This window comes from Panonychus citri, unplaced genomic scaffold (genome assembly GCF_014898815.1).
Source record: "Panonychus citri isolate SS breed McGregor unplaced genomic scaffold, ASM1489881v1 Contig00100, whole genome shotgun sequence".
NCBI classification, from domain to species: Eukaryota; Metazoa; Arthropoda; class Arachnida; order Trombidiformes; family Tetranychidae; genus Panonychus; species Panonychus citri.
This window is the reverse complement of record NW_026515505.1, coordinates 755,229-783,222: the sequence shown is the minus strand read 5'-3', so window position 1 is coordinate 783,222 and position 27,994 is coordinate 755,229. Positions and strand designations below refer to the sequence as shown.

The 27,994-nt window shown below is 29.5% G+C and overlaps 6 protein-coding genes across 7 annotated transcripts; 2 read left to right on the top strand and 4 right to left on the bottom strand.

The window, feature by feature from the left end:
• Positions 1-61: 61 nt before the first annotated feature.
• LOC128388616 (uncharacterized) lies at positions 62-1,108 on the bottom strand. Its single transcript, XM_053348049.1, has 2 exons — positions 477-1,108; positions 62-228 (listed from the first exon to the last, which is right to left on the bottom strand). The coding sequence occupies exons 1-2, from the start codon at positions 718-720 to the stop codon at positions 62-64; spliced, it is 411 nt and encodes a 136-aa protein (XP_053204024.1). The 5' UTR covers positions 721-1,108.
• Positions 572-3,791, top strand: LOC128388595 (suppressor of fused homolog). Its single transcript, XM_053348023.1, has 6 exons — positions 572-698; positions 1,225-1,428; positions 1,559-1,693; positions 1,796-2,758; positions 2,840-3,047; positions 3,140-3,791. The coding sequence occupies exons 2-6, from the start codon at positions 1,262-1,264 to the stop codon at positions 3,215-3,217; spliced, it is 1,551 nt and encodes a 516-aa protein (XP_053203998.1). The 5' UTR covers positions 572-698; positions 1,225-1,261; the 3' UTR covers positions 3,218-3,791.
• Positions 3,674-7,800, bottom strand: LOC128388576 (protein crumbs-like). The gene is made up of 4 exons (XM_053347992.1): positions 6,417-7,800; positions 4,571-6,355; positions 3,997-4,467; positions 3,674-3,919 (listed from the first exon to the last, which is right to left on the bottom strand). Exons 1-4 carry the CDS (start codon positions 6,754-6,756, stop codon positions 3,798-3,800), a joined length of 2,718 nt encoding a protein of 905 aa, XP_053203967.1. The 5' UTR covers positions 6,757-7,800; the 3' UTR covers positions 3,674-3,797.
• Positions 7,801-7,944: 144 nt separating this feature from the next.
• Positions 7,945-19,242, bottom strand: LOC128388578 (acetyl-coenzyme A synthetase, cytoplasmic-like). The gene is made up of 8 exons (XM_053347994.1): positions 18,364-19,242; positions 16,036-16,231; positions 15,803-15,951; positions 14,943-15,623; positions 10,200-10,659; positions 9,039-9,285; positions 8,709-8,954; positions 7,945-8,606 (listed from the first exon to the last, which is right to left on the bottom strand). Exons 1-8 carry the CDS (start codon positions 18,687-18,689, stop codon positions 8,404-8,406), a joined length of 2,508 nt encoding a protein of 835 aa, XP_053203969.1. The 5' UTR covers positions 18,690-19,242; the 3' UTR covers positions 7,945-8,403.
• A 5,208-nt stretch (positions 19,243-24,450) lies between these two features.
• LOC128388569 (probable glutathione transferase omega-2) lies at positions 24,451-25,914 on the top strand. The gene is given in 5 exon segments (XM_053347982.1): positions 24,451-24,520; positions 24,615-24,723; positions 24,809-25,059; positions 25,062-25,154; positions 25,250-25,914. Coding segments are annotated over 5 exon segments (726 nt in total). The 5' UTR covers positions 24,451-24,483; the 3' UTR covers positions 25,486-25,914.
• A 50-nt stretch (positions 25,915-25,964) lies between these two features.
• On the bottom strand, positions 25,965-27,958 carry LOC128388565 (uncharacterized). Of its 2 annotated transcripts, none has more exons than XM_053347976.1 (2): positions 27,818-27,958; positions 25,965-27,748 (listed from the first exon to the last, which is right to left on the bottom strand). In XM_053347976.1, the coding sequence occupies exon 2, from the start codon at positions 27,699-27,701 to the stop codon at positions 26,085-26,087; it is 1,617 nt and encodes a 538-aa protein (XP_053203951.1). In that variant the 5' UTR covers positions 27,702-27,748; positions 27,818-27,958; the 3' UTR covers positions 25,965-26,084. The 2 variants fall into 2 exon arrangements, with proteins under 2 accessions (XP_053203951.1, XP_053203952.1); XM_053347977.1 differs by lacking the exon at positions 27,818-27,958 and having other exon boundaries at positions 25,965-27,409; positions 27,522-27,660.
• Positions 27,959-27,994: the final 36 nt, after the last annotated feature.

The window sequence follows — 27,994 nt, the reverse complement described above, 5'->3', positions numbered from 1 at the left end:
GCAATTCTATTAATTTAATGATGATGATGATGATTAATGATGTTCTAAACTTTGGTTATTACTAGATGACATTTGCTAATTCACCTTTAATCTTTTCATAATAGAAAATCTCTTCCTCTGTTGGTTGGTATTTGATCAATTTGCCTCGATGTTCATATTGTCCCGGCGGGGAAATCCCAAGTTGCCTAAGAGCTTGAGCTCGCCAATCTCGAAACCATCCAATCGGCTCTAAGAAAGTAAATTAATCTAAATTAACAATGTTCAGGTCAAGTGCTGTTTGGCCAAACAATTTAAATCAACAGCTCCTTAAATTTCTCTGTCAATCGAAAGCTTAAAACCAATGAAAGAGAAAAAAATGGAAGCGCCTCATTCAAGTTGCTTTTAATTTCTTGATTCTTTTCTCTTTTTTTTGGTTATAATCATGACACAGGAAGAGTTTCCCTCTTCTTTTCAGTTTGTTGTTCTTTATCACTTACTGAATAGTATCAGGAACACTGAAAAATAACAACAACAACAAAAGGCAACAATTGTCAAGACAATTGAAATCACTACGATTAAGATGTTATCCTGAATAAAACCCTTCGTCTCGGTGAGCAAAGATTCATCATCATCTCGGATTTTATCATAATATTCAAAATAATCATCCCATGGATCGGAACCATAGATTGGTGATGGAGGATCGGGAATAACAATTACAGGTTCATTTCCAATTAATCCCATGATAATTAGTTTCCAATTTTCCAATCTTAAGAGAGAAATGGTTAACAATTTATATAATAATTGTTGTTTCAATCACAATCTTTCAACGAATCCTGTTCATCATCAATAATTTTCATTCTATTCTATTTAAATCCTAGAGAGGAATATTTTTTTTCTTCTCTCTCTCCCTCTCTCTCTCTCTCTCTCTCTCCTTTTCTCTCCCTCCTTTTGTTTACTTTTTCCTTTTTTCTTCTCCAACAGTTTCTTAACTTTTCAGTTGATTATTTTTTCTTTTTTATTTTCTTAATTTCTGTTAATTGATAGTCTATTATAATTTATAATACTTGTGATTCTTCAACAACCTGTGGATCAGTTGAAATGATTATTTAAAATTTTCTTCCATCAATTAACATCGTTCAGATTTTTTTTTTCTTTTTCTTTTCTTTCATTTTTATTCTCTTTCTTTTTTTTCCTCTCCCTCTCTCCCTCTTTCTTCTATTCTTTTGTGTTTCTATCCAACAATAGGCCGAACGACATAACAAGTTCACTTTTTTCTTAAAAAATGGCAACTGGACGTGAATTCTTACCATATTTACCTGGTTCACTTACACCAATCTCACCTTATGCCAATGCGATTCCTCCAGGTCTTGGTGCTCTTTATGCTGCCTGTAGGCGATTATATCCCGATCAACCTAATCCTCTTCAGGTTACGGCGAATGTTAAATATTGGTAAGTGGATTAGCTTTTTAGAAGAGAAAAAACTTCAAAGATTAGCTGATATTTTTATCATTTTACATTTTAATTGTTTCCACTTCTAATTTATTGTTTACTTTTTATTTCTCGCAATTCTACTTATCAGGTTTGGTGGACCTGACCCATTGGATTATATTAGCATGTACTCTAATCCAGGAGATCCCAGTCAAAATATTCCACCTCACTGGCATTACATCAGCTTTGGATTGTCTGATTTATATGGAGATGGAAGAGTTCACCAGTAATTATTTTATTTCCATTTTATCTTATTTTGATTCTGTGATTGTCTTTTGTTGCTAAACTTTTTTTGGCTTTTTTTACACGTTTTTTTTTGTCCAATTAGACCCACTGATCAATCATCACCCAGTGGTTATGGGTTTGAGCTTACATTCCGTTTGAAAAAGGATGATGAACCAGGACCACCAACTTGGCCGGCGATGGTCATGCAAGCATTGGCTAAATACGTTTTCCAATCGGAAAATGTCCTATGTGCTGGAGATCATGTATCTTGGCATTGTTCATTGGACAACAGTGAATCACGAATTGAGCACATGTTGATGACTGAAGATCCACAATTGGGAACAATTAATACTCCATTTGGAGGGGTTACGTTTATTCAAATTGTTGGTGTTTGTCTAGAAGAATTGAAAGCAGCTCAACAATGGAATGGACCAGGAATCATTGAGCTTATGAAAACTGTTGAAGTTGCCGGTGGCCCTTGGTTAGTAACCAATATGAGAAGAGGAGAGACAATTTTCGAAATTGATACAGAAATTCAGGAATCGGTTGACAAAGGGATTATCGATGAAGGATCTAATTTAAGTGGAGTTAGTGCCAAATGTGCCTGGAGTGATAAACCATTTAGTAACAGTGATGATGATTCAAATGATGAAGATGCCAATTCAGATTCAGACTCAGATTATGGTGAAAATCATCCAATACTAGAAAGAGGAAATCTGAGCCATAATCACCCCAATCATTTAAGTAATCACCTTAATCACAATACGCTTAACAATAACACAAACCTCAACAACAACAACAGCAGCACCAATAATAATTGTCATACTAATAATAATGTAAATTCATGTGGTTCACCGATCGGTGGTATGTCCTCGCCAACCTGTAATAGTCGTAATTCAAACATGTCCATCACCCATGATCAACAAAACCAAAGTAATTCACGTATGTCTTACGCGAGTGAAACAGGAGCTCCCGAACCTGGAGAATTGCTCCAAACTAAATTTATCGAGAAAATTTACCTTCGACTTAATCTCGAAGCTGGTTTACTTTTACCTTTAGCTTTACGGTGAGAGAAAAACAGAGATAATTTAAAGTTAAATTTAATTTCCATTCAACTTTTTCTTTAACATTTGATTTCTCTTTTTAGTGGACGACTTAAACACGGACGACATTTCACCTTTAAAAGTATCCTCGGTGATCTCGCGATAACCTTTGTCACACCTTCGGTCAGTGGATCTCATGTGAACGAAGAGCAACCTTACGCTATCCATGGACCTTGGTTGCAGATTTTAATTCCCGATCGTAGTATTGACACCATGTTAAAAGATCTGAAGGAACTAAATGATCTTGATTTTGTAAGATGATTAACTTTTCCATCTTATTATTTGAATGATTCAATTTTAATCTTTTTCTCTTCTTCCGTTTGTTATTCTCTATATTTATTTAGGAATCTCTACCTCGAACTTACGAATGGCCTGAATTAAATTTGACCATCACTCTAATGCCAGAGGAAAATTTTAATTAGTGCGAAAAATTTGAAAAATCCTTCACTTTTTAGAGTTGAATTATTGGTTAACAATTATAACCAATTAATCGACAAGATTGATTCAATCTCACAATCCACACATCAACCAAATCCAAGATGATCATTACTCTAATGATTTGTTAATTAGTTTATTATCAGAAATATGGTAACAATTTAATTTCTAATTATCTTAATGTAAAATCATTCTGATAAGTTCTCAACTAATTACTGATAAATTGCTCTATTAGCAATTTAAATCTATTTACTTTAATCGATGTTAATTACATTCAAAGTTATCAACAGTTGGTTACAGTAACTATGATAGTTGATTGTTGATTGATTAATATACATACTAATCAATTTACTCAAAATTGAGACACAATTATGTTTTGTATCAAATTGTGAGATTTTAATAGAAAAACAGTGAAAAGTTAAATACAAATTTGATTTTAAGAATCAAAGATAATTAAAGAAATTTTAATTTCTCATATAATAATATTGCACTGGGAAGTTTTTTACATCCAATCTAGACTAATGGTTAAGTAATTAATACTTAATTGTTGATAGAAGATGAGAATGATTAACCTTTTCTACATTTATGCAAATCGGTACATTCATTAACATTGGAACTCCAAAGGATATTATTTAATTGTTGGAAGGGTAATTTAGGATCATTACGAACTTGAATGTCAAAAACACAACCTAGTTAAAGAAAAAGAAATGATTAAATTATCATGGAAACAATTTAAACGTTGAACAATTAGAGAAAAGTTAATTACCTTGGAAAGTTGTAAAAGTCCTTAAAGGTGAAGCTTTATGATTACCAATGTACAGAAAAGGTTCAATGTTAAGTTTATTGTGTCGAGTTTGGACAATTTCGAGGTCTCTCTTTAAATCATCAACAATTAACCAAGCTAATTGTCGGTGTTGACCAAGATAAATTGTATGAACTCGAGTTGAATTCATCTTACCAACCATAACTTTGGTTCCCTGGCCCATGTTAATCTGATAGACAATCATGTCTTCAAGCAGCGAGATACTAATGAAATCAATTGGTCGTCCCCTTAATCTAATATTATTTGTATTACCCAAGAAAAGGATTAATGAGTTATTTTGATTAACATGATTTGAGATCATTAATCTAAATCTCATCTCGAAATGAAATGTTTGATTAGGAAGTTCATAGATCATGTATGAATTAGATGAACCTTTATCATTGTAACCAAAGGCTGGAAGAGTTTCATTCAGATCTAATTAAATTGTTAACGAAACAACAAATGAACAAAAACGAAATAGAAATAGAAAATGATTAACTGATTAATCAACTTTGATTTGGATCAATTTGATACTCACCTAATTGACAGTATTCACCAAACGAGCCATTACTACAGAGACAATTAAAATCTGAGCCTGTGGTTAAACAGAGACCATCATTTTCACATGGATTAGGTGAACAATTAGCTGATTGACATCGACGTCCCGAATAACCGGGCTCACAATGACAAGACCAGTTCGTCGGTGATTGTAAACATTTACCTCGACCGTTGCAAGGATCGTTTGAACAAACGGAGGCCATTTGACATTCGGTAACATTAACAATTTTCTTAATCAAATTAAGACCATTAATGTTTATCTCTTTGAGACAACCGTTGAAATGAACATTATCATTATCGATATGAGAAAATGATCTTAAACTTGGGTCCATTTTACCGAGATAAAAATCACGGAAACAAGGCCAAAGAGGACGAATCGGCGATGAAGGTGAAGATGAAGATGATCCAACCGACTGTCCACTGATTATTGTATAATTATGATTGAGTGTCAATCGAGCGGTACATGAGTTGTTCTGGAGATTCAATTGAAATGTAAGCGGATAGAAAGTCGATGCCGAAATGAGGCCTGGAAATTCAATCAGATCCATTTCTCGAGAATTACATGAGAACCAAACCTTGAGTCGAAAATCATTCAAATAGATTATTATAAAATATCTTGAATCGATTGTCGAACGAGTTGAAATTATGGTTCCATTAGAATCGTAACTCAAAAAGGATAAGTTAATTGTTAAACTCGAAACATATTGATCATCGTCCGAGGTAATTACCATGTAAGATGATTCACCATTAAATGATGGACTAAACAAATCGTTAATATCAACTAAATCACTGGGAATAGTTTGATTATCTTTTAATGATGATAAATCATCATGTTGATTAACCGAGAACGATGAATTAAACTGATTACTGAATGGAGACTGTGAGTTAATAATTGCTGATTCATAATCAACAACTGATTCATTGTAATTGTCAAATGAATGATTAGCTAATTGTTGATGATAAGTTGATGATTCTAATGACGATCCATTTGAAATAATTGTCTTAATAGTTGATGTCGTAGTTGATGAATAATCAATTCCAATTGATGGTTCGAGTGTTGTAATTGACTGATTGGTGGTTGATTGTTTCTCATTGAAACAACGTTGATCAATAATTGACTCGTAATTGTTTGAACAATTTATTTCACAATGTTTTCCCTTAAATCCATTTAAACACGAACAAGAGTAATTAACTAATCCACCAATACAAAGACCATCATTGGCACAAACATTTACTGATGACATACACTCATTAAAATGCCGTTCACAATGTACCCCATAGAAACCGGGTACACAATAACATGATCGAGTTGAACTCGATGTGATTAAACAAATTGCTCCATGTTGACAGTTATTAATTTCACAGGGAATTAAATCATTTTCACACGTTTTACCTGTTCGATCGGGTGGACAGATACAAGTAAAATCGGCGATATGATTGACACACCGAGAGCCATTTAAACACGGATTGGGTTCACATTGATTGATTATTGTCTCACATCGATGGCCCTCGAATCCTGGTTGACATTGGCATTTATATTCGAGACCAGGACCTTCTGAACATTGTCCACCATTCAAACATTTACTTGTTTCCGTTCCGTCGTAAAATCCAGTCTCATTGCAAACGGAAATATCGATCTCACAAAAGTGACCTGAGAATCCAGGTAAACATTGACATCGAAAACCATTTATCTCATCAATACAAGATCCACCCGATAGACAAGGTGCTGAGATACATTCATTTATCTCAGTTTGACACAATTTACCTATGAAAGAAATGAGAAAATTTCAACAATCAAGGAACAACAATTAACCAAATCAACTTACCTGTGTATCCTGGTGGACAGATACAATCAAAATCAGCGATTCTATCAACACAAGTACCACCATTTTGACACTGATTAAGGAGACAATCATCATAATTAATTGAACATTGATAACCAGTGAATCCATTATCACAATAACATGATTTTAAATCAGTTAATTGTGATGATTTAGACCAACAAACACCATGAAGACAATTTGTTTGATCACAATTGTAAACACTACTCGTTGAATTGATACAATAAACAAAATCATTTGATCGAGTAATTAAAAGTTTTATTGATAAAAAAATCAAAAGTAATTGAAACTTTTTAATCAATGAAATAAACCAAGTAATCAACATAATCCTTAATTGTTTCTATTACTTTCTTTATGGTAACTACATAGATTTCAATTGGAAAATATTAATTCTCACAATTAAATTGTTTCATATCCGCGAAGACTAATTTAGTTACTGATTTAACCTCTTCGACTTGTGGTTATCATCGGAAAAGGTTCAATGTTATCAACAATTTAGATACAAACATAACTTTAATCACTATGGATACTTAATTGTCTCTCTCACTTGTTTCATCTTCCTCTTTCTTTGTCTCTCTTTCTTTTCATCATCCTCATCATCATGTCCAAAAAATACATTCACCTGAAATTGTTACCTTTATGATTGAAGAAATCAATAGATTCCAATTGAATAGATTGTCAAAAAGGATCCAAACCCATGGATGGGAAACTAATTGTTTCTAATTGTAAACAAACATTGGTAAACATTTGATTGTTTACCAACAATCAACGTAATTGTAAACATCGATCATTCAATTTCCAGTGAATGTCAATTTAATGAACATCAGGTAATTAAGTTCATGGAGTTAAAATCATGAAGAAAAGAGATTCATTTTCATCATTCACTTAATTGTAACCATCGCCCTAACCATTAATTTAACTCTAATTGTTGATTAGTTAAGGGAAATTTTTACTTAATTAGATGTAACCGTAAATCCTTTAACCCAAAAAATTTACTAATTGTAACATTTTAACCCAAAATTAATATCAACTTGCCTTAATTATGTTAAATTGTTGATAATGATCATCTTCAAAACCAATGGTTGTTATTTAATTTTATTTAATTTCGCATCTTCAACAATTAAAACCCTTTTAATTTTTTTCAAGTGTAACATAAAAGATTATAAAAATACATTAAGGATTAACATTTAAAGATGAAATATAATTTGTAATTAACTGATTGTTGCGAATTTGATTTGATCTCTTGTATTCATAGTCTTTAAACAGAGAAAGAATTTAAAAAAAAAAGAAATGACCAATCATTGTAATTAAATGATTGAACAATTAAGTTAATTTTCTAATTGATTGTGTGTTGTTTTTGTTTGATTAAAAAGAGAGGGGAAATTGTTAATAGATATACAATCAGATAGAGATTAACAATAATCAAGTTAATCAGAAATTAATCAACTTGCAGTTTGTTGATTTAAATGTTTTACTTTCTCAGTTATTTTTACTGATGCAATCACTTTGACTGTTGATGATGAAAAAAAAATTAAAGTCTCTAAGATTTTAGAGTTGATTTGATTATTGATTGACAATTTTTTTTCCCATAGTTGATAATGATGATGATTTTGATTTTGATGATAATGTTGATGCTCTTCTTGGTCACTTCTTGTTTGTCCTTCGTCTTTCAATCTTGATGCTTTTGGTTGATTAATTGGATAATAAAATTTGATGATTATCATTTTCCATGCCAAAAGCAATGATGCATTAATATATAGCTGATTAATATGATAGTTGATCGACAACAATTAAAAGTAATGAAAAGGTATCGCTTTAAATTGTTTAAGTTGAGGGACAAGAGAATAAAAAAAAAGAGTAAGAGGGAGAGAGGAAAACAAGGAGAGGCTTAAAAATGGTAATGATTTAAAGAGATGATTTTGAATTATTGTGATTTTTGTGGTTGATTAGTGATGATTATCGTCTTAGTTTATCAAGCATATATGCTTCGAGTTTGAAAAAGTTCATCTAGAATTGAGTCATCTGCTAAGGTCGATAGATCTCCGAGTTCATCTCTTTCATCACGAGCAACTTTACGAAGTAGCCGACGCATTATTTTACCACTTCGAGTCTTTGGAAGAGCTGAGGCCACATGGATTACTTCAGGTGAAGCTATTGCACCAATACGACGTCGCACTAATGTAAACGAAGATGAAAATTAAAATGAAGAATATATATTAATATAATTAGAATCATTTTCTTTGGACAAAAAAAAATTCGACAAATTCAATTGTGTACCTTGTGTTTTAAGTTCGTTTTCAAGTTGAACAGAATATTCGAAACCATTTTTAAGAACGATAAAACAATAGATACATTCTCCTTTCACATTGTGAGGTGTTGAGACGGCGGCCGTTTCAGCAATAGCTGAATGTTCAACTAAAGCTGCTTCCACTTCAGCGGTAGATAAAAGGTGGCCTGATACATTGAGGAGATCATCAGTTCGTCCAGTAATCCAATAGTAACCATCTTTATCTCGTTTACATCCTACGAAAAAAAAAGTATAATCACAAATTTTAAAATCAAATCAAAAGTCCAACGAATTCAGTGTCTATAAAAATCGCAATTTACCATCGCCGGTACAATAGTAACCAGGGAATCGAGTGAAATAGGTATATTCAAAGCGTTTGTGGTTTCCATCAACGGTTCGCATAAGAGCAGGCCAAGGTCTTTTAAATACAAGGTGACCTTCGGATGGGCCAGTTAGTTCACGACCTTCGTCATTAACAATTGCTGGTACAACACCGAAAAACGGGAATGACGCTGATCCAGGTTTCATTGGTGTACAACCAGGTAACGTTGATATAACTGGTGCAGCCTAAAAGAAACGTCAAATAATCAAGTATACAATTAAAAGGTTAATCAATCATGTACGAGTTAATTATTGTCATCATCATGTAATCATCTTTGCATCGTCATCTATTAATTTACATGAAATTTGGTCAAGTATATAATCAATCACAAATTTAGGTGAGGAAAAGTATTAGTTAAATTAATTTGATAATAATTGCTAATTGTATGTTACTTGGTTACTAGAAGTAAATTAAGAGGAAAAAATATATAAGTTGGTTAGTTGATTATCTGATAAATTGTTAATTTTGATTGGTCAAATCACGGTCAAGGTCGATGAAAATATATATACACACAATGATTATCAAATTGTGTTTCAACTTGTCAATTAATCATGGATGAAAATAGTTAAAAGATTCCGTTAATTGTTGACTGTAATTACGAACGTCAATTATATGCAATGATAACCATGATGGTTAGAATATTGAAAGATTGAAAAGTAATGATTAAAAATCGAACCGTTGTTAATCAATTCGATCTGAAGAAGAAGAAGAAAAAAACTGCTAACTTGATATGAGGGAAAGTGAATATAAAGTTACGATAAAAAAATATTTCGATTCTCTAAATTACAACAATTAACTAAACAGTATCTATATATCATCGTCATTTTCAACAATTGATTCGGTAGAAAATCAACTTAAATCACTATTAACACCATTTTGGCACATATCATATTGATCAACCTTTTGGCAACAATTTAAATGTTTAATTGGGGTTGACAATTAAAAGCCAATTTGAAATGTCCAATAGAAAATCAACCAAATAGATGAATAAAGAAAAAAAAAGCTCAAAAAGAGTCCAATGATCAACCATTAAAACGATGATGAGAAAAATGGAAACAATTAGAATTCTAATTAAAATGGACAATTAGAAGGTGCTTACAGTTTCAGTTTGCCAAAAAGTGTCGACGATTGGACAACGTCCATTACCGACAATCCTAAAATACCAAGCCCAAGCTTCCTCGTTAATTGGTTCACCAGCGGTTCCCAATAATTTAAGTGAATTGCGCGAATATTGTTTAACATATTTATCTCCATATTTCATTAGTGATCGAACTGCAGTCGGAGCGGTATAAAGGGTATTAACATTGTGGGTATCAACGATTTGCCAAAGTCGACCAGCATCCGGATAGAAAGGGGTACCATCAAATAGTACAATGGTCGCACCATTAGCCAAAGATCCATATACGTTGACAGTGTGTCCAGTGATCCAACCAAGGTCAGCAGTGCAAAAGAAAACATCGCCTCCATTGTAATTGAAAATATACTTGAAAGTAGTCGCAGCGTAAATCATGTAACCAGCAACCGTGTGTAAGACTCCCTTTGGTTTACCAGTCGAACCACTAGAAAGAGAGAGAGAGAAAATTAAGAAACAAAAAAGATAATTAGTAATAATTGAGAATAATAATGATGAAAAGTAGTAAGAAAATTAATTCACAATTAATAATTTAGCGAAACATTTGAGTAAAAAGGGAGAGAGTGAGAGGGAAAAAGGGTAATTCCTTCAGAAGGAATTAACTAAATGTATGTTTTCCAATGTACCAAAATAATAATCGATTATTTAATTTTCTCCAACAATTATTTCTAATTATTGTTAATTAATAATAAACATAATAAATCATCGTTGGAAAACATTAATAGTTGATTTTTCTCTTTCGTTCTTTTTTGATTAGTGTTCACCTTGTTGGTTAACTTTTCGTGCAGACAATTGATGATGTAAATGTATATTTCTTTTCTCTTTTTTTCTTCGTCAGTTTTTTCACTAATTAACATCAGAAATTGATATTTAATTTCTATTGTTAACTGTAACTCTCTTCGAAGAAAAAAAATCTTCTAAAATGGGGAAAAACTTTGTGAAATAAATACTATTACATGTTAGTTAGAAAGATACAATAAAATATAAGACAATGGAAGATGAAAAGGAATCACAATTAGATCAAAAAATTTCCCGTTAATTTTTATCTGTAAACATAAATCAAAACAATGGGGAAAAAATTATAATCATATTACTATTTGATCTTATAATTTGATTACAAGTAAAATAGTAGTTATTAATTACAATTACAATTAGTTGATTAGTTGTTTTCACTGTTACCTGTCAACATTTTGGTAGAATAGAAAAGAAAATTTTTTCTATAATGGAAAAACAAAGCAACAATCAAAGTGAGAGAAAATCAGCCAATTGTTGATGGAAATTTCACCGAAATGAACTTTTTGGTCGAGAAAAATACATTTCTCAATAAATTTCTCAGCTCATGAATTGTGTCCCGATAGAAGAAAATAGATCATCAAAGATAATTAATAAGTTAATTAATCATAAATCACAAAAACCAAACAAACAAAACAAAGAAACAAAGGATTGATGATGGAGGGAAAAAGCAACAACAACACATCAAAAACTAATCAGTAAATCAGTTAATCTAATCACTCGAGTTAAACTATAAATATCCAGTAATTAACTGAAACAAGATGTTGAAATGATTAAACTAATTATCAGATTAAATTGAATTAAATTCAAGAGACAAACAATTAAACAAACAAAGAAGTGATTAACTCATGTTTATTGATCCAAATAGTGGATGGATTTTAAATCCTGTGCAAGTGACGTAGCACTTGAACCAGAGAATATCAAGATATTCTCCTCAGTTTTACAGGTAAATTATTTCATTTGTTTACATATTATTTTTACAATTAATAATATTCAAACAAAATAAAAATCAAAAACTAATAAGATTAAAGGAAAAATACAAATCAAAGTTAAAGGGAAAGGAAAAAGAAAAGAAAGAAAAAAAAATACAAAGAAATTTATATATCAGATCATCTTCATGAAAATTATACTCAACATTTCAGTAAGCATGGGTCGAGTAGACCCATTTTACGGAATTGATTTCTTTTCATTCTGATAAATCAGAAATCTTGTTTTCTTAACAGTAATATTAATTAATAATAATTGACTGTTTTGACATTTTAAATACATTTACATGTATAAATTTAGGTTTTGTCACATTGAGCAAAAGGTAACGTTGCCAATGCTTTTCAATGGTTTTGTTGTCACTTTAAATTTTATTTTATTTCACTTTTCACTCACTTTTTGGATAATTTTCTGTTATTTTTGTGGTCCTTGGAACTTCAATATTATTAATATTAACTAATTAATTGGTAATTAATTCATTTTCACATTCAAAATGTTAAAAAACTGAGAACAAGCATTTTTCACGTTCACTCAATTGCCAAAGGGAATCAACTAAATGGATCGTTACCTAATTACAAACAGAAAATTTTTCTCATTTTTTTTTAATTTTCTTTTAATTGTCACAATCAACCAGTTAATTTCTACCGGCAACGAGCAAAATTAAAGAAATTAAATTTGATTATTATCAATATATCATCTTAATTGTCATTTGCAATAGAACTAAATTAACTTAATCATATTGGAACCACTAAAATAAAAAAAAACTAATCAACAAAATTAGAGTTTTATTTTTGACTAATTGTAACTTTCCAATTGAAAGAAAGTTAATTAAATCAAATTATCATTGAAATAATATAAAGAGACAATTAATCATCATCAAGTAAATTGTTTTATCCTTAATTGTTGCTGTTTAAACAAATTAATTAGATTTTTTTTTCTTTTTCATCTCAATCAACAAACTTTTCTGATTTGATAAAATCGGTGAAAATTGCTGTTGGCATAATTAACCATCAATTGAATTATAATTTCAATTCAACAATCAAAGTAAAAAAAAAACAAAATAAAGAGTAAAATAATTGAATTAAATTAAAATAATCAAATTAAGAAGATATTAATCCAAGCAGAAACTTAATAGACAAAATAATCAACAACTAATTAACCGGTAGTTAGTTAACTAACTATAAGAAATGAATAGTAAATAACAAAAAAAGAGGTTGATTAACATCATGATGATCATCTGATTAAGAATTGAATTGTAAATCAGTTCCGTGATAATCTCAGGTCATCTTGACCATTTATGACCTTAAAAAGATTCGAAATGAATCGAATTTAAAATAAAAAAAGTTACGAACATAAAACAAAATTGAAGAAAACTTTTTCGTATTTTCTTCTTGTTTTTTCTCTCTCCCTTATCTTCATCATCTTCATCTCGATTAGATTGAAGTAGCAATTTAATTGTCCAACAATTTCCCTAATAAACAACCAAGAATCAACGTTGTGATTCTCAAAAAAATTTAACTTCGATTGTGGATAAATGTACTAACCGAACTGACCGAATCTCCTCGAATTCGAGTGACCATTAATACTAATACTTTGATACGGGTAAGATAATTAAAGAGAAACAAAAATTGGCCTTATAAATGTATCGGTCAATTGTAAATCGAACCGGTTAATAATCAATATGATTAAGTGTCTGTCCATTTATCATCATCGTCATGTTTTTAATTGGCATTTAATTCATACAACCAACTGATTCTGCCGAAGGCCATTTTTATCTCTCATATTTATCACAATAATTGTGAAGGTTACGAATACATTTCAATGTCGAAATTGAATCAATTCAATTTCGAGTGCGAAAAGTTAATTGTTTTATTAATTTTCCGGTAGAAATTAAAAACAACAGCAACAATCAAATGGTGACAACCAATTCTTGACCATAACTCATCCTCATCATTATCATCATCTAAATGGACACACAGATAATCAGATATAAAAGTAATTAACTTTAATGAAAAAAAATGATCAACCATAAAAATCCGTAAACAATTAACTTAAAATTTAACACAAATTAGTTTGATCAGTGTGAACGGAGCGTTTTTAATTAAACTAACTAACCCAGTGATCATGATTTGAATCCCATGATCAAATTTGATTATGTTTACTTTATAAGTGTGAAAATAATTAGCTAACAATTTACTGAATTAAATTAAACAACAGGTAATCAACATCATCATCGTCTCCAGGTAATAACAAATGAGGTAAAAAAAAGTTGAATTATAAAAAAGGGAAAAGTGGAAACAATGAATTTAAAATTAAACAACAATCAACTAAACAAACTGTTATTGGTGATGATTAAAAATAATAATATCATAATAATAGCATGATGATTATAATTGTGATAAATGATAATCACCAAAGGCGATGGTGAAGGCAAGGTAACATTGGAAAAGAAAAAAAAATTTTCTCTTCAGGTATCAAAACGAAATAAGAAAATCAAAACTTGTAAGATGAGTGAGTGAGAGAGAGAGAGAGAAAGAGAGAGAGAGAGAGAGAGAGAGAGAAAGAGAGAGAGAGATGAAGATGAAGATCTCGATGATGGATCAAGTTCAATCCAATGTCAGAGGGAATTTACCTGAGAAATTCATAGTACGTGTCATGAGAGGGACTTTTTCTTCATGAGATTTACCTGGAACGATTTTTCATTCATTTAATGAGTTTTTCACTCTCTTTTTTTGTTCACAACAAATTTCATCCTGACTACTTCATTTTTCACCATAATATGAATAATTTAATCTCGAAGAGAGAGAGAGAAACGAAATTCATTAAAGTTCAATTCTCTTTCGAGGAGAAAATGATTCCTCAGATTATCATGAATTTTGTTTTTCTTTTTTTTCTCTCATCGTGAATTGTTACAAATTAGTTAGCTTTAATTACCTTGTATACAGAATAAATAATGGATCCTCAGCATCAACCCAAACAGGTTCACAATGGTCATCAGCTGAATTCATCAATTCGTGCCACCAATGGTCAAGATCAGGGTTCCAAGGGATAACAGGGTGTTCCTTGGGTTTCTCAGTAACTTTATCCTCTTTACCATGTTGATCCTCCTTACAATTAGTATTATTATTAACATTTTGATTATTGTTTGTCGTTGTTGATGTTGTTGTTGTTGTTGTTGTTGCCGTTGCTGTTGGTGTTGCTGTTGATGGTGTTGATGTTGTATTATTGTTGCTGATTGTGTTGTTAATTGTGGTGATATTGTTAACATTTACAGCAACATTTGACGATGAATTGTTTTTACCTTCGTTGATATTATTATTACAATTAACTTGATTGTTGTTAACGGTAACACTTTTCATCTCATTATTTTTATTATCATTACATTTAAGGCCACTAGCGTTATTATTAACACCGTTAGCACCATTGATACCAAGAGCACTTGTAACGGGTTTAACACCATTAAAACCAATATGTTTAGTGGTCATTTTATTTTCACTTTTTGACCCTCCACTTGACCCATTCAGTATATTATTATTATTACCACTTCCAGAGTGGGAAAGACTTGCAGCCTCTTTAAGATGATGATAAACAATTACAGCAACAAGATAATGATTCCTAAATTATCAACAATTAATCAATTGAATTCAATATTAATATCGGTGTATAAAATTATAACTCATATATAACAATATTACAAGTTAGAAAAGGTTGAGAAAACTTTTTTCTTCAACTTTTTAAAAGTTTTATCAATTAATTGAGTTTTAAATTTTCCATCATTAACTTAATTATCTTACTTGGCTTTACATTTCTGAACCGCTTGATCTGCCAACTCTTTCAATGGGATATACTTGGTGCCCCGATAACAACCATCGCAAGTGATCAAAAGTTTAGATCGAGCATCAAGAATCCGCTCGGCAATTGCATCTCCTGAAAATCCGGCAAACTAAATCAACGACAATCAATAAGAAAATCAATTAGTTGACCGAGTCAATGGAGAAGAAAAATTGTCGATAAATGATCTACTTACGATAACCGAGTGTATGGCTCCGATTCGAGCACAGGAAAGCATGGCAATTACAAGTTCGATGGTCACTGGCATGTAAAGAGCGACCCGATCACCTTTCTTAATACCTTTGGCCTTTAGGACATTACTGAATTTACAGATTTGTCGACGAAGTTCATTGTAAGTTATGGTTCGATATTGATTAGGTTCAGTCCCTTCCCTTTAACCATCATGATTGTTATCGTCGTCGTCGTCATGATAATCATCATTATCATCGTAGAGTAAGAAAAAAAAATAATCAATTACAATTAAAAAAAAAGAGGGGAAAAACTAAATCAGTTTCTGATTAGTTTATTACATAAATTTGATGATACAAGTTGCTGTCAATTAATTGTTGCAAATTAACATTAACTACTAACAGTATTAGCTAACTAAACTAACGGTAAAATTTTACCAACCTTAACGAGATGTAATTAAAATTACCCTAAATAGTAATCGTAGCATTTCAAACAATTACAATTAACTAAATTGTGACCCGTTAATAACGTTAGTTAGGTTCACAATTATAATAATAGCTTTGAATGTAATCACCTTGTCACCTTAATTTTGTTTAAATTTCTTGCGTTGATAATGATGATAAATGCTCATTGGTAAGTCAACTCTTTTTCCTATCATCACAGTGATCGTCATCATCATCATCACAATCATCATCACAATCATCATCATAATCATCGTCAATATAATTTCGTGATGGTTATGATTACAATTTACAAATTGTACAAAAGTAAATTGTTAATCTCTGGAGCGAATCAGAAAAATTCAACTTAACACCATAAAGAAAACAATTTCAAATCAACTAATGATGATTAACTGATTTCTGTGCTAAAAATTGACAATCAATATGCTTTTTAAATTATCATGGTTAATTGTTATTCCAATTGATTGAAAAAAAAAACAAAATTACTACTTGATTAGTTAATAACAAAAAGTTGATCATATTTTTTGCTAAAAATTTTGGTAATTAAATAACAATTAACAGGTAAATTTATACTCGAGTAACAAATAGAAAATTAAATTAATTGAAATTTTTTTCTCTTTCTGTTAATCAGTATCTCAACTAATCATTTAATATTACAATTTAAATTGTCACTCGGAGTTAATTGTCTTTATATCATCGCATATATTTCATAGGAAAGTGTCAAAGTTTTCAACTATAATAATGATATGGAAATGTTGATTTCTACAATTAACTATTTTAATTGTTATTAAATTATTATCCCATGTTTTTCCAACACCCTAAAGTTTAACAATTAAATCACTAATTGTTACTCTGGTGGAAAACAAGAAATAAAAACAAATTAAAACTGATAAATTAAACGAAGGCCAAAATTACCAGGATATATTTAACCTCGAGATTTAAAAATCTTTAATCAATTGCAAGTTTCTTTAAATTGTTGATTAAAAGATGAAGATTATACTGATAATGGTGATGATTAAGACGATAATTAAGATGATAATTAAGATGATATTCTATGGGTGATAGTATTTACTGGGGAAATACGTTGATTAGGATTTTAAGGTAAGTTAGAAAAAAAAGTTTCCATTCAATTGGAATATCATTTTCGCTATTTAAATGTATATAATCATACGAGTGATGGTGATGATTAATAAATTGTTGCCGAGAAAGTAAATTGTTGTCTTACTAAACTGAATTTGATTAAGAACAGGAAAAAAAAATCCATTCAACCAACTAATTGTTGTTGTTGTTGTTTAATTTCATCTAATTATCAATAATAAAATTACAATTATTGACTTTTTTCCCCTTAATTGTAATTATCTTACATTATAACAATTTATTATTAAAATAAACTAATTGTTAATGAATAGAAAGTGAATTGATTAACTTACTAATATTCATTATAATTTAATGAATTGAATTAAAAAATCAAATGACAAGATGATTGTTTAATCAGTTTGCAATTAGGTAATCAAAGCGGGCGAAAAAGGTTAAATTGTTTGATTGTTTATGTCTGAACAATCAAAAACCGTGTTAACCTTAATTGTTTAATAAGTTAATTACAACTTAATCTGTAAAGATGATCAAAGGATTAGATTAATAATTGTAATCCGAAAAAGAATTGAAATAATAAGAAAAAGTTTTTTTCGTCTCGAAAATGAAAAAGTTTCGATAATCTAAATTGATAATCGAAAGACATAATTAACCGTCTACTTCCGTTCAATTTATGGATTAAACTGAATTTAATTTCTTCTTCTAATCAAATTAAACATTTTCGATGATCATTTCTTGTTGTTGTTCGCAATTGTTAACAATTAATTTAGAAAAGTTCTTACCAAATATAAGCAGTTCTCTCGCCTAAACCCTTCTCGATGATTCGGTCGACAACGTTATAAGTTATATTCGTAACGGCTCCTTCCATCCATTTGACCTCAATTGGACCTTTGTGAATATCGAAATTGTATCGATAGAAAGATCCAGTTGGTCCTTTCTTGAAGTAAAAGTCTTGGGCGATTTCGGACCAAAATCCTTCCGGATCCTCGATTGATCTTTTATATAAACGCTTATATTGGTCCATAGTTGAGATATGAGCGTTTTCCTTAAACTCATCCGATGGATAATAGATTGATTGTCCATCGTTATTTTCATCAGAAATCGCCATTAGAATTGATTAACGATTAATTGTTATTGACGAATGATGATAATTGTCCAAACCAAATTTGATCACCAATCGATTAGATTGAAACACTTTTGTTTTCCTTTATCAAAATAAGTTATATAATAATTATCCAAATGATTTTGTATCCAAATTCAATTAATTGTTAACAGTTATTCCTTTAATTATAAACACAATTAACTAGTTCGATAATTGTTGAAAGCACAAACACAATCGATGTTATTAAATTTGATTCGCTTTTTTTGTTGTTGTTGTTGAAAATACACTAAATGATTGGAAACTTTTTTCTTCAACTAATTGTTGTTGTTGTGTTTTCTTAATTGTTTGAGTTAGTCCTAAGATGAGAAAACAATTTAAATTGGTTGCAATAATTTAGCAAATTGTGGGAAGAGTGTAAGAAACAGATGAAACAATTGATTATGATGATGAAATGATAAAACAATTAAAAACTACAATTAAAAATGAACTTTTTTTCTTTGATTTTGTTAATCAAAAATTGAATTAACTGATCACTACAATAAATGAAGTAAAAACATTGAAGATCTTGGTGATGGTGAAGAAAAGAGGATGATAAAATGAGAGAGAGAGAGATGATGATGATGATGATGATGATGAAGATAAGTTTTGTCATCATCATGAAATTCATGATGATATGGATACGATTCTGAAAAAGGGGGAGGGACATACAAGTTTCTTCATCTTCCTTGTCTTCATTTCTCCTCTTTCTTTTTCTTCTCTCTCTCTCTCTCTCTCTCTCTCTCTCTCTCTCTCTCTCTCTCTCTCTCTCTCTCAATCTTTTATCATCTTTATCCTCATCATCCTTTACCTGAACAAATTAACTTCTCAATAGTTCACTCAATCATTTGATCAGGGTAATGGTTAATTGAATTAGCAACAATCGTCAGCACTGATGATTAATTATAAACCCGATGAGAGACAATTAACTAAATTACTTCAATTTCCTAGAAATCACAATTAATTTTCATCTTTTTGACGAAAGTCATTTAAATTGATTGATTTAATTATTGGCTGATTTCTTAAAAATTATTATTATCAACACAAAAGCTTAATCATCAAATGGTTATTATAATAATAATGATAATCGTATGGTTATAATTAATTTTAATTGTCACTTATATATTTAAGGTACGAACCTGAATTGTGACTTGATTTACTTTTCAATTACTTCCCTTATTTTTGCTGCCAAACAATTAAGTTTAAATAACAACATCTTCAAACTTTGATTGTTGTTAATTGTAAGTATGTGTGAGTGTCTTGATTACCTGACAATTTATTTTACTCTTGTTGCTCAAAAATCAATAATTAAAACTTTAATTGTTTGGGTAAGAAAATTAAAATACTATTCAACTCTATTTTTGGTTATTAACTGTTGTTTGTATGATAATTGAAGCAACAATTAACTCAATCTTCCAGGTAAATGATAATAAATTGTCATCTTCAGTGCTGATCGTTTTGCTAATTGTTGTGTTAATTAATTTTAATTTGCTTGCCAACCCAAGAACCAAGAGAACAACTGAATTAATCATATTATTTTACATTAGTTAACTAAGTTTGCAATCTAAATAACTTAATTAATCAAAAGTTGATCTAAAAATTGGCAAATAATTTAATTGTTTTCTAATCAATTAGATTAATCATTTTAAGAGTAAAATGTTTACAGAAATTTTTCCTCTTTTTCTTCATTCAAATTAATTGTTTATCTATTTGACTATTGATCATTCAATTAATTGTCTTGTCATTATTGTTAATCTCTCAAGTTAATCACAATTAGTTAATTGTCCGAGAAAAATTGGAGTTCAACGCCACCTATTAGATAGAATATAAACTAACCCAGCGTGGGAAAAATTTTCTATTTTAATTTTGAAAAGTTTTTCTTTCTCTCTGTTAATTAAAGTTAATTGTTTTGATTTCTTTTTTTTTTAAAGGATAAAATTATGATTTTAAAGTGTTTACCTGTAATTTATTTTAACTGATTGTTATCTGATCATTTTGGAAGATAATTTGATAAGTGTTTCACGATAAATTGTAATAATGATAATCGTAAATGTAACTGGTTTGTTTTTGTTTTTATCGCAATTTAATTAATTACCAGAAAACTAATTCTCTTCGCCTCAAATCAAATCAAACCTTGAACTTTCCAATTGTTTAACAATTGACATTAATTGTTGTTTACAAATAATTTCAGTTTTTCTTTTAAATTTAGAAAGCAACAAATTGATTCTTATTATTAATTATAATAACAATTACCAACAATTGGTGACAGTTTTTGATTGGGATAAGAGGATAAAAGGGAAAAGTGAAATTTAAATTATTCCCAATTAATTTGATCGTTAATTTGACCTTAATTTTAACCTTTGATTTGAATAGATCTCAATTGTTTTTAACCTTCTCATTGAAGAAATTAATATAAAACATTTATTGGAGAGCTTGAAATTGGAAAAAAAATATCAACATCATTAACCTTTGGTTTTCTTGATTGTTAACACCAAATAACCTTAAAGTAATCAAACAGTTAATGAAGATAATTAAGATATTTAAAAAAAGTTCATTTTCTTTTTCTGGTTATTTACTATTTACGATTAAGCCATTTACCTGTTCAGGTTATTTCTAACTTCGTTCTAACTCAACTATGTTACTTTCGCTTCTGGTGCTAAAGATGAAGATATGATAATATTCAAGTGAGAATAAAATAATTCTCGCTTCTTCATCTTTCTCTCTCTCTCTCTTTCTCCATCATCATGAATACATCATTAGAAATTACTACAACTACTACTTACTACCTTTCGGTTAAAGATTAAGTCAGATTTTGGCTTATCCATTTCCTTAAGTACGAAAATGTCGACGCGAATTGAGGCCAAATCATTTATGCGTGTTGAGTGAAATGAATTACCGTTCATAGAGATAAATCAACACAAATGAGGAAGAAATTATGATTAAAAGAAATTGATAATATTGTCACTTGATTAACTCAATTTCATTTACTCTTTAATCATCACAAACACCAATAAATCAATCGTATTGTTAATCATAACCAATAGATGATAATTAACCAGAATTCTGATTACTGATTAGATGATGATGATTATTATTATTTTTATATATGAATGAAGATTCTGATTAATTGTTTTGTGTGTTAAATTTTCACTTTCACTTTCAATTTGAAACAATTTAAAATCTTAAATCAATCTATTAATCTTTCCTCTTCCCTCTAACAATTAACAATGAGATTAAATAATAATATAATCAACATTTAACACAATCAATTTAAATTGAGTTGATTGTGATCAAATTATCATCATTATTATTACTAATTATTTCCTTAATTTGACTTTTCCTTTCTTACAATTAAACCAAATTTAAATCTATTGTTATTATCTGATTTAATACAATTTACCTGTCAGTTGACATGACAATTAACTCAACAATTAACTTTCTTTACAATATAATATTAAAATGGTCGAAACAAAAAATTGCCAACAAAACTTATCGATTGACAATCACGTTTAACTTTTCAACTAATCAACTTAATCATGATGAATTTATATCATTATTTAATTGTTGTTGTTTTCAAGGTCATTACCGGACTGTTCATGATTAACAGCTAATTGAGATTTGAATTAACTATTAATGATAATGATTAAGAAATGCAGACAGACAGATTAACTAAACTGATAATGATAATAAACAAGATTTGACACCGATAATTATTATCAAACAAATGATTTAATCAAAATCAATTGAATCGATGCTGATTAACTAATCATGATTAGTTAATTTCAACATTGATAATCGGCTAACCTTTTAATCATCTTTTTGTTATTTGTTTTATTAAATTTTCAATTCTAATTAATTGATTTGTTTTTTGTTTTCTACTTCAATCCAATTCAATTAACTTTATTTTCATTAAATATTATCAACTAAACTTTTCCTTCATTTGAAAATATTTAATTACTATGATTAACTAATCATAAAGCTTAATAAAATATATACTTTACAATTAATTACTATTGGTTTGATTGACCAAAATGTGATTAACTTTAATCCGATTCATTTGTTGTCATGGTGATTGATTTGGTTTCTAATTTGTTGTTGTTAATTTAAATTCAAATTGTATATTTAATTGTTGCCAATAAAATGAACCAACTGATTAGGTTAATCAGAAACATAAATTGAGAAGCTTAATTAGATTTGTTAATCCAAATTAAATTATCTAATTAACCTTATCTGCTCTTAATCTAAGTGTGAGTAGATTTAACCATCTAAATTAATCAAATGAGTTAATTGTTGACCAACAATCAATTAAACATAATCAAGTTTATCACATTTCTAAATCTTTCCCTCTCTCCCCTTTTGATCAACAATTTAATTTAATTGTTGTTTCATTGTTTCCAATCATTAGATAGATATTGTTTATTACCGTAATTAACATTTAATTACAATCAATTTAAATTGTTCCTGATCTATTAATCCAATAAAAGTGAAATAAATTTCATATAAACTCATTGATTAACTAAAATTTTACTTTTTCCTTCAACTGATTAACTGATTGTTCAATGATCATATGAAACAATATTGATCCCAATCAAGAAATTAATGATTCCAATTGAATTGATTATTCTGAAGAGAGAGAGAGAGAGGGAGAGACAATTAAAAGGGTAAAACAAAATACGTTCACTAAATCACTACAATTAAAAGTTAATCATTCGAAGAAAGTTATTACTATGATTAAGTAAATATCTACAATCTGAAGAAGGTCAATAAATAAGAGAAAGTCAATTAACCTTTTTCGATAGCGATGGTTAACCCGGAAGAAGAGGAAGATGATTTTGTTGGAATTGGAAAGAAAGAAAAAAAGAAAGAGAAAAAATGGTTGATCATCATCATCAGTGTTGTTAAACAGTTCGCAATTTAAATTGTTGGGATGCAATTTAAATTAATTAGAAAGATTGATTTGAGAAAAGAGTACAAAAAGTAATTGTATTAAATGAGAAAACGAGAAAAACAAAAGCAAAAAGTTTTAACCTCATCGTCGATCTGACCAGATCAGGTCAGGTCAATCATGTCAATTGGATTAACTAACAATTTACTTTTTCATAAATCAATGTAAATCATAATCAATTTGATGATAATAATACTAATCAACAAATCAAATGTCTCATTATCATTTGATTGTAATATCAACAAACTTTTCAATATTAACATGAAACTTTTGGTAAAACTTTTTTTTTTTTAATCTTCTAGAAACTTAAATTGTCACAATTAAAGTTTAATTAATTTTCATTCATTTAGTTTAACCTAATCTTCATTTTAATTGTTAACCTTGATTCAATTTACTCGTAGACATTTATTACTTACGATCTTGGGATTACAATTAAATCACTTTTACTATTGATAAATTGATTAGTTAATCAGTTGAATGAAAAGTTAATCTTTCATTAAGTTTACTTTTTATTTTAGTTATTAAATTATTACAATTTATATGATTAGGTTGGCAAATTTTGTTTCAACATAATTAATATCAAAGTTTAATTACAATTAATAGTTTTGCACTTGTAATGATTATTGTAACAGTTACAACAACAATCAGTTAATTATTATAATTATAAAGGTTAAATGGTTAAAGTTATTGTAGAGAAGATTAAAAATTAACACAATTAATCATGATTAACTGATTGTTTGATAAAATTTATTAATATAAAATCAACTAATCCGTTAATTGTTGTTAATATAATTCAGTTGCTTTCATTGAAACATTAAAATGGCTTCAGAAATTTTGTCAACTTATCACAATAAAGGTAATTATTACAAATTGATATCAATTCTAATTGTAATTAGTTAATCAAGTTACTAAAATTTAAATTTCTCTTTGGAATTGTTAATTACTTTTAGCTAGTAAATTTCATCCGGAAAATAATGATCAACAATTAACAATCTATGGAACAATATTTTGCCCCTTTGTAAGACGAGTCTTAATTACGTTGGATATTAAACAAATTCCGTAAGTTAATCAACAATTAATATTAATAGTTATTGAAAGACGAAGACAATTAACTAATTGTTGTATCGTTAATCCATTAAATCAGTTACAATTTCATTGGAATTGATTTACTCAGTAAACCTGATTGGTATCTAAAGGTTAATCCAACCGGTCGTGTACCTGTTTACAAGGAAGGAGATAAACAATTAACTGAATCATTGGTAATCGTTGATTATATTGATTCATTTGGTTGTCCATCAATCCACCCAACTGACCCTTACATTAAAGCCCAAGGATTAATTCTGGTTGATCAATTGTTCCCAATCGGATTAACCGCAATACGAAATCTTAAAAATAAAAATCAACAATTGATGAAAAGATTGAAGAAATTAAAAAAGCCCTAAATGAACTGGAAACTAAATTACAAACAATTAAGACAAAGTATCTTCAAAGTAAGTATACCAATCAACAGAGAAAATGTGATAATCTAATAATCTAACAATTAAATGTTCTAATTGTACTTTTTTCCTCTGAAATAATTAATTAGGTGATGAGAAACCTTATTATTCTGATTATATGATTTATCCAGCATTGGAAATGATTATCCCGATAATCAAAATCTTAAATGATCCTTCATTAAATTGTGAACATCATTTATCATCATCTTATCCAAATTTAGCTAATTACATACAATTAATGTCTTCTAATCAAACAATTAAACGTGTCTGTCCATCTGATCAAGTTCATTGTGATTACTTTTCAATGGTCATTGATACACTTTAATTGTGTTAATCTGGTTTCTTGTTTTCTTGTATCACTTTCATCAAAATTAACCAAAACTGGTTAACAATTTATATATATCCTGATGTATCGTTAATTGTTATCAATTAATCAATGTTTCTTTGCTTTAATCAACAAACTTAATCTCTCCCCATGATTACCCTCGTTTAATTATTTACTCAGGTAAATTGAATTGATTGGAATTTTGTTTTCTAAAGTACTTTGATAATTAAAAATGTCGTAATATTACAAAATGTGAGATAATCAATTAATCATTACTAGGGTAAAGAAATTTACTCATTTAATTGCCACAATCAATTTTCTCATGTGATTGATAGTCAATGATTAGAATCAAATTTTAAATTTTAAATTACTTTCAAAAGTGCAGAGAGATAATTTTACCTCAAGTTATAATATTAAGTTTCCAAATGCTTAACTTTGTTTTATATTATAAATAAGTTGACAGAGATGATCATCAACAATTAACTGTAATAAGATTAACAATTTAGTCGGTTTATACAAGAAATACATTGGACAAGTGATTATTAGTTTAATTGGTTTGTTTGTTTTGTTCTAATTTCGATATTTTAATGGAAGAGAATTTAATCACGATGAGATTGATCCTCGATTCTTTTGTCAATATCGAATATTTTTTCTTCCTCTTGTGACCTTGGTTCTTTCGAGGGTCTACCTAGAACTCCGTGAATTCGAGACATTATTCGAACACGAGGACTTTTAATATTCCCAGTTTCCGGGGTTTCGCTTAAACCCTCTTCCATACTTCGTTTCTGTATCACCATTTTCTCCAGTTTAGAATTCTCTTCCATATCATCATCGTTTTTACTAACATGTTGACCAGTTTTGGAGATTTTACTTTTTGAATGTTCGTCCACCATACTTTCCAAACCCTTATTAGAACCCGTTCTCCGTTTGATTCGTAAAAGTGAACCAATGATCGATGATTGTCTGTCATCAGGTTTGGTTTCATCGACAACTTTACTCGCTAACGAGGGAGTTGAAGCTAATTTTTGACTTGATCGATAGACAATAAGTGAATCAATGATGAATCGAATCACAATTAACGGTAAAATTAGTGCACCAAGTGAAAAGTTTGCAATTAGAATTGATAATGACCAGTAGGTTAAAGTGTGTGGTGTTTGACGGGATTGAATATATGAAGATGTAAGGCCAATTATAAGTCCATTGGCGGTAAGTGTAGTGAGAAATATTATCCTTACAACTGACCAAGATCCTATTGCTTTTGATTTGGCATAGGAATTTTTCACAATAAAACGATACAAAATTAAAAACATTGCGGTAAAAGTTGACGATGGTATAATGCCAATTAGTCCATTGTAAGCCGCTTCAGTTAAACTGGAAATTTCCATGTAACTGGGACTGAAAATGGTGGTAAAAAGGGTTGTATTGGAATAGAAAAAGATAAATAACAAAGTCTCAGAGAAAGTGAGATGAGGAGCATAACCACTGGTAATTTCATCCTTTTTCTTGTCGGCAAAGTGATGATGAGCATGGAAAACTTGATCCAATTCATTGGCATCCGGAGGAAGAACATAAATCCGCTTGAAAACGGGAATTTGTGTAAGGGTGTTTTCGATGATATTTCGAATCTCTAATGAATGAAGAAAAATGTAACCACCGACAGGAAAATACGAATCGTGAGCAAGACGAATTGAACCAATGGTCGGCAGTTGATTTGCTCGATTAAGGATAAATCGCAACGATCGAAGTCGTGGTTTCTCTGATTGTCTAGAGTAAACATCGGCCTTTAACCACGAAGGTGAAACTGAGAGACGGGTAATAAAACACTGACGTGCATCTAAAAGGTCAACCATTATCGCTGAAGTTTCCTTTTGGAAAATAGATGAAGATTTACCGATTCGCAGTCGAATTAAATATTTAAATTGAGCTGTTGACGGAGAACAATCGTCGAAAACTTGGTGTAATTTACTTCGCTCATCTAAATAGTATAATCGAAAGACGATGAAAATTATTAAGAAAAATACCCAAATACTACCGACCGTTACAAAGGACAGTTTATTGTCAAAAAAGTTTCGCCGCAATTGGGACAAATCGGGTGGATTGTAAGATGTTTTCTTCGAACTGACCAATGGTCCACTAATCACCAAGAGAAATACACAAGTCACAATTAAACGAAACCAGTTAAATGATGACTCTAGATGAAGATTATAAGGGAACATAATCAACTAATCGTGTAATTTAATTGTCATCGAAATTAACAGGAAAACTAAAACAAGAGAAAAAGATAATTAAATCATTAATAATCCTTTGAATACACTTGATGATTAATCCTTACGCTTTTTTCAATTGTTTTCATGGTTTTGGTGATTTACTTTGATGATGAATTTACATATGAAAACATTGAGACTAGAGGAATGAAATAAAATTTCATCATCAATCAGAATAATTAATCTTAATTGTGGTTGAAAGATTTGATGGGTTAATTGGGGTAACAAGTTGAGGAATAAATTAT